This window comes from Penaeus vannamei, chromosome 24, assembly GCF_042767895.1.
Source record: "Penaeus vannamei isolate JL-2024 chromosome 24, ASM4276789v1, whole genome shotgun sequence".
Taxonomy (NCBI): Eukaryota; Metazoa; Arthropoda; class Malacostraca; order Decapoda; family Penaeidae; genus Penaeus; species Penaeus vannamei.
The window spans coordinates 12,735,093-12,742,592 of record NC_091572.1 but is presented as its reverse complement, the minus strand read 5'-3'; the positions used below and the strand labels follow the sequence as shown (position 1 = coordinate 12,742,592).

The 7,500-nt window shown below is 41.9% G+C and overlaps 1 protein-coding gene across 2 annotated transcripts in view; it reads right to left on the bottom strand.

Moving 5' to 3' along the window:
- Nucleotides 1-7,500, bottom strand: part of dgo (ankyrin repeat domain containing protein 6 diego) — a 265,460-nt gene that overhangs the window by 157,898 nt on the left and 100,062 nt on the right. Inside the window, exon 3 of one of the 2 annotated variants that reach the window (XM_070138398.1) lies at nucleotides 1,734-1,832. The exons of the other annotated variant lie outside the window; for it this stretch is intronic. Coding sequence (XP_069994499.1) covers nucleotides 1,734-1,832 — 99 coding nt within the window. The remainder of the gene's footprint in view (nucleotides 1-1,733; nucleotides 1,833-7,500) is intronic. 2 annotated transcript variants of the gene reach the window in all.

The following is a 7,500-nucleotide window of genomic DNA, read 5'->3' as shown; positions in this document are numbered from 1 at the left end:
TATAATCAATACAAAGTAGATTAATAAGACTAAAAAAGTAACTATATGCAATTTACTTCCGTCAAACCGCGCTTCGCCATCTTTATTCCCGGAACCCAATTCATATGTTATAAATCTTGTTACTTAAGAAGCGATACGACCACACTATCGCCGTCTTATAATTTCCTTGTAGTTCCTGCGTCCTTCCAGCAACGCCGCTCCATCTCTCCATGACTTAAGTTAAGGTCTAGAGGCCTCATTAAGTCATTAGCGTTTACTGATAAGATCTCGCCAGCATACTAAGCATCTTGGTAATTCGACCCTTGAGGACTGGGGCAATAAGAGCGAGATTACCGAAGAATGCCTCGTGGCTACTGGATTACCTGTCCATGTCACCAATCACTAAAACATGATTGCCACTTACCTGTGAGTTATTGGACAATCTCGTTTTTGTTGACAAGTATCTGGATGTCTTAGACAAATGAATATAAACTCACGTAAAAAAAGTTTGTTGAGGGAATGTATTCAGATTTCTGCTTCTGTATTTAGAAGAGGCATATTTTGTATAAAACATATATAATGAACTAAAATAGCTGAAACTACTAGACAAAAATTAGATGGAACTCATATAAATCAAGGAAAATAAGCACTAAGGATCAAAACAAATCCTTATGAAAATAACACAAATATAGACTTAGAGATACAAGACAAACATGCATTAAAACATAATAATCATAGACAACAATTAGAGAAAACTGGTAATCAGAATATATACAGTAGACTGCCTATACAATAAAGACAGAGAACGAACATGCATTACGGAAGCCAGACCGGAAAACATGCTCTATAAACAATACCAATGCTAAATGCAGACAGATCATGCTCAAAAGGACACTCGTCATGTGACCGAAATGTCGAGGGAAAAAGGAGAAAGATTAAATGAACAGAAGGATTTTCAAAGTCGTTTTTCTATGAGAAAAGTTACGACTCCATAGCATGATACATTTGCAAGCTTAAAGTATTATAAATGTTCATTTGATCCGTATATACAAAAATATTAAAAATGTCAATGGTAATAATAATAACAATAAAGATAATAACAATAATAATACTAATGATAATAATGATGATGATGATGATGATGATGATGATGATGATGATGATGATGATGATGATGATGATGATGATGATGATGATGATGATGATGATGATGATGATGATGATGATGATGATGATGATGATGATGATGATGATGATGATGATGATGATGATGATGGTGATGATGATGATGATGATGATGATGATGATGATGATGATGATGATGATGATTATAATAATAATAATAATAATAATAATAATAATAATAATAATAATAATAATAATAATAATAATAATAATAATAATAATAATAATAATAACAATAATAAAAATGATAATAACAATAATAATAATGATGATAATAACAACAACAATAATAATAATGATGATAATAACAACAACAATAATAATAATGATAATGATAATAACAACAACAATAATAATAATGATAATGATAATCATAGTAATAATAATAATCATTACAATAATAATAACAAAAAGGATAATAATAACAATCACACGCATTCCAGCAGACACAAAACAGAATCGCGGCCAACACAAGCAAGAGCAGAGCCAGAACAAGAGGCGAGAGCACAGAGTCACAGCCCGAGAGCGAACGGAGGCTCTGTGGAGGTGATTCGCCGGAGACTACTTACGTTATCGGTCACGTTGACTTTGGCGGCGCTGAGCAGCAGGGCCGCCACCGTGTTGGGCTGACGGCGCGAGCAAGCCCAGTGCAAGGGCGTCCGTCCGCACTGTGGGGGGAGCAGGAAGGCGTGGGTGGGTGAGGTGGAAGAGAGGGTTCGTGGGCGTGGGGGAGGGGGGTTAGGATGTGATAGGGTGAAAGGGAAGGGGGAGGGAGGGTGTTCGAGGATGGGGAAGGAAGTAAAGGATGAGGGAGAGAGAGAGAGAGAGAGAGAGAGAGAGAGAGAGAGAGAGAGAGAGAGAGAGAGAGAGAGAGAGAGAGAGAGAGAGAGAGAGAGAGAGAGAAACATACGCGAGAAAGACGACCAAGTCACATAAGACACACAAACGGAATCAAACAAAAGGCGAAAACAAAAAGTCAAACCAAGAAGTAGAAAAATAAAATAAATTTAGAACCCAAAAAAGAAAATGGAGTGAGAATAAGAAAATAGCAATTGCAACATCGAAACCGTATCGTGCAACGTGACATGCAAGAGAAAATCGAATTGTGCAAAGGGCGGAAGAGGAAACCAACCAACCAGGTGGAAGGAAATGAGGGAATGAAAAGGAAAAAAAAGCAAAATATATCCAATAATGAGTGGAGAGTAAAAGTGAACGTGCGGTGGAAAAATATAAAAAGGTAAAGAAAAATATCAATAAATATAAGAGATATATATCAGAGGGAAGTAAATAATTATGACCATAATCATAGTCAGGAAGGCAACAATGCAAGAGGCGCCATTGCAAAGATGACGTCACGAGGGAAGTCGCAACAGGAGAGGAAATGTCAACATGAGGGGAAGCGGGGAGGAGGGGAGGGGGGGGGCGAAGGCAGGGCCCCATCACAGTCAAAGGTGGAAAGGGTGAAGGATGCGGCGGAAGGGTGAACACGAAGGGAAACATCAGCATAGGCGGGGCGCACCCAACATGGCATGAGGGCGTGCGTGGGGAAAGGGTGAGGGAGGGGAGAGGGGAGAGGGGAGAGGAGATAGGAGAAGAGAGAGAGAGAGAGAGAGAGAGAGAGAGAGAGAGAGAGAGAGAGAGAGAGAGACAGAGAGAGAGAGAGAGAGAGAGCAAAGTTCACGGTGAGGGAGTGTGTGTGATTTACGGCGAAGTAAGGGAGGGTTCGAGAGAAAGATAAGGAAGGATGAAGGCATCAGTAAAATATGTTTGATAGTGTAGGTATAGTGGTATGCACAGTATATTGTTTGTGATTTATGAATAAAAAATAACCAATTAAAGTAAGACGAAGACAAAGAGAAAAGAATGAAGACGAAGAATATACACGAAAGAGATAAGAAGGAAGAAATGTGAAGACGCGGAATAAGATAAACAGGATGATAACAGCAGAGGGATCGGTAGAGGGGGGGGGGTAAAGAACGGGAGAGGAGGGGTGATACTTGAGTCAGTATGGTCCACATCTCGAGAAAACATTTAAGCATTGAATACTGTTCAACACTTAAATAATGTTTACTCCCTTTTTTATATCAAGCAAGCGATTGATCAACACTAAACTTGAAGCAACTTTTAAAATTATAAAGCAAACATGAGGTATAAAATATACACTCTATATACAGGAAAGTCCAACTATATATAAATGACAACACAGATATTCATAATTCAATTTCATTATCAGCACTCAGTTATTTTAAGCTCATGAATAGATATAATAGCAATAAATATACACAATTTCTAATCTATTATCAGGTCATTTGTCAAAGCATAAAAACAAAAGAAAAGTTTAAAAAGTACAAGAAGCAGAGCCCAGTATTCCCAACGAAAGCTTATGGAAAACGAAAATGTTTATGTTGAATGAGTTAGTGTGCATGTCTCTATCTAAATATTTAAGGTTACATGCATTTTATTCCCAGGTAGTAAATCTGGAATATCAATAACACGCGATACGCTGGACAATACTGAAGTGTGAATATTGGTTTGGTTCTTTGTAAAGGAATGGATAAAAAGATACAATAAGAAAATGAGACACACGAGAGGTACACGAGAGAAGAGAGAGAGAGAGAGAGAGAGAGAGAGAGAGAGAGAGAGAGAGAGAGAGAGAGAGAGAGAGAGAGAGAGAGGGAGGGAGGGAGGGAGGGAGGGAGGGAGGGAGCGAGGGAGGGAGAGAGGGAGAGAGGGAGGGGAGAGGGAGAGGGAGAGGGAGAGAGGAGAGAGAGAGAGAGAGAGAGAGAGAGAGAGAGAGAGAGAGAGAGAGAGAGAGAGAGAGAGAGAGAGAGAGAGAGAGGGAGGGAGAGAGGGAGGGAGGGAGGGAGGGAGGGAGAGAGAGAGAGAGAGAGAGAGAGAGAGAGAGAGAGAGAGAGAGAGAGAGAGAGAGAGAGAGAGAGAGAGAGGACAAGAGAGGGAGGGAGGGAGGGGGGGGGGGGAGGGAGGGAGGGAGGGAGGGAGGGAGGGAGGGAGGGAGGAAGGGAGAGAGAGAGAGAGAGAGAGGGGGAGGGAGAGAGAGAGAGAGAGAGAGAGAGAGAGAGAGAGAGAGCGAGAGAGATACAGAGAGAAAGAGGGAGAGACAGAGAGACAGAGAGAGAGAGGGGGGGGAGGGAGGGAGGGAGAGAGAGAGAGGGAGGGAGGGAGAGGGAGGGAGGGAGGGAGGGAGGGAGGGAGGGAGGGAGGAAGGGAGAGAGAGAGAGAGAGAGAGGAGAGGGAGGGAGAGGAGAGAGAGAGAGAGAGAGAGAGAGAGAGAGAGAGAGAGAGAGAGAGAGAGAGAGAGAGAGAGAGAGAGAGAGAGAGAGAAAGAGTCAGAGAGTGCCAGAGCCAGAGGCAAAGAAACAAAAATCGAAACAAATCAAGACGAAGCCCATAAAAAAGAGACAGAGATGGAGAGTGAAAAGCGCTTCCACCCGCCGGCGCCGCCCCGCGAGCCCAACGAGCCGCCCATCCATCACGAGCCAACGACCAGGACGAAGCACGAAATGAAGGAAACGAGCAACTCATTAGCATCATTACCGTTTCGTGGAGCGGCGTTTTCGGTGTTTTTGTCGTTGTTGTGATGACAAGGAACACGAGGATGATGATGTACGATAAGTTTGTGACGTGAGATTGCTCTATTACGGCAATTCTTTTTACAACGTTGGAAGCCCGACGTTATATTCTGTACCGTTACTGTTATCATTACAATACTCATTTCTAATATCATGATTAAAGAGATTATTATTTTTATCATCATATTATCATTATTATCGTTATAATCATCATCTTTATCATTATTACTACTATCATTACCATTATCATTACCATCGTTATCATAATCAAAATACTATTAACGTTATTATCATTATCATCATCACCATTATCATTAACATTATCATTTTACTAATACATTATCATATTTCATTATTAACATTATCATTATTATTAGTAGTATCATTATTATCACTATCATTGTTATTATTCTTTATTACCATTATTATCATTATTAACATATTACTATCATTATCATTAATATTATCATATAACCATCATCATAATCATTATCATACTTATCGAGATCATCATTACTATAATTATTAGATCATCATTACTATAATTATTACTTTCATATCATTATCATTACCTTTATCAGCATCAGCATGGTCATTATCATCATTACCGTTATTATTATCCTTATCGTGATCATTAACATTATCATTATCACTTCTGTAATTGACAGAAGCATTACAGAGGCCATTATCTATTTGTTTACCATTCTCATTCGTTTTTTCTTTTTTTTACTCATCTATTTATTTATTCATATATCAACATTTTTTACTCACCTATCTACATTCATTTTCGGCACAGCTTGTAAAAGAATTAAAAAAAAAACTTCCTGACTCCCGATGGTGCTTGTGCATCCTTCGCGCCCGCCCTCGTGGCCATGGATTCGCAGCCATTCACGCCCGCACGCCCACGCAGCCGCCGCTCCCCCTTCCTCATCGGTTAACATGCCAGCGGGACTTGGAATTAGCATGTGCATGAGGCTTCGATTTACGTGTCTTTGTTGGTCTTTGTCTCGAGAGAGCGACGGGTATCTTCCGTCTGTTTGTGTATCGGTTTCTTTTTCTTACTGCCTGTTATTGTCTGTTCTTCTGTTTCTATTCTCTATCTCTCTCTATCTCTCTCACTCCTCTCTATCATTGCCTGTTTGTCTGTCTCTCTGCCTCTCCTCTCTCACTCCCACTTCTCTATATCACTGTCTATTTCCTTTCTCTCTCTCTCTCTCTCTCTCTCTCTCTCTCTCTCTCTCTCTCTCTCTCTCTCTCTCTCTCTCTCTCTCTCTCTCTCTCTCTCTCTCTCTCTCTCTGCGTGTCTCCCCTTCCTCCCTCTTTTCACTCCAGGAGGGTCATGTATTCTGACAACGAACGCCCTGAAAACTCTCTATCTGTCTTTCTTTCTGTCTCTTGTCTATTTCTAATACCCCCCCCCCTCTCTCTCTCTTTCTCCCTCCCTCCCTCCTGTCCCCTCTCTCTCTCTCTTTTTCTCTCTCTCTCTCCCTCCCTCCCTTTCTCCCTCCATCCCTCCCTCTCTCTCTTTCTCTCTCTCTCTCTCTCTCTCTCTCTCTCTCTCTCTCTCTCTCTCTCTCTCTCTCTCTCTCTTTCCCCCTCCCTCCCTTTCTTTCTTTCTTTCTTTCTTTCTTTCTCTCTCTCTCTCTCTCTCTCTCTCTCTCTCTCTCTCTCTCTCTCTCTCTCTCTCTCTCTCTCTCTCTCTCTCTCTCTCTCTCTCTCTCTCCCCGACAGCAAAACCCCCTACTGCTCGCTTGCTCTCCTCGCACGCCGGGAATGAGGAAGCCCGAGCTCCCCCGGCGAGAGTTGAAAGTACGTTGAACCTGTCAATAGCACGGTCGGCCTCCAAGCACGAGCATCAAAGCATCAACGAGCCTCAAGCACGTCCTCGTGTATGTGCGTTTTCTCATACCTCGAGTTGGACCTACAGCGACATGGAACGTTGGCCAAACACGGAGGTTAAGGGGAGAGGAGGAGAAGGAGGAAGAGGAGAGTAGAAGGATGGGGGGAGGAAGAGAGAGAACAGGAGGATCTAAAGGAGGAAGAGGAGGAGGAAGAAGATGAAGGAGAAAAGGAAGAAGAGCAAGAATAATACAAACAACAAGAAGAGGAAGAAAAAAAAGAGGAGGGGGAGGAAGAAGAAGAAGAAGATGAAGAGGAGGAGGAGGAGGAAGAAGGCGAAGAAGAACTAGAGGCATGAGGAAGAGAAGAAAAGAGCATTCCACACTCGCGTGCGAACACGGGCGCAAACGGAGCCGGAGCGACACTCACAGGGCCGGCCCAACGGGACCCACTGCATGCCGGGCTGACACTGGCGCTGATGAGGCGCCTGGCCAGCAGCCGTCAAAGGTGTCGGGTCATAAGTAAGTTGTTGCGGCCATTATGAGCCTTGTGTCAATGACAAGTTGTTTTACCAAGTAGTTGTCAAACTCAAAAAGGTCTTGGCGACTTGACGTTCCATTAAAGACGGGATGTTGCTGCAAGAATTTAACGTTCATTTTTTTCTGCAACAAAGCTCGAAAGTCGACTGCCAAGTGCTGATTTTTTTCTCATCTATGAATAACTGTAAATACTGATGTTCTTCAAGAGAACAGACGTAACAACTTAGAAGGATAACTAGAGCTGAAAAAGTCAACAACATAAATGAAAACATCAGATAATGATTACGAGTACTAAGATGTGTTACAATCCATAATACTACATTCTTAAAATGTCCGTGTATCCAGTGCTATCTTATTTTCTATTTGGA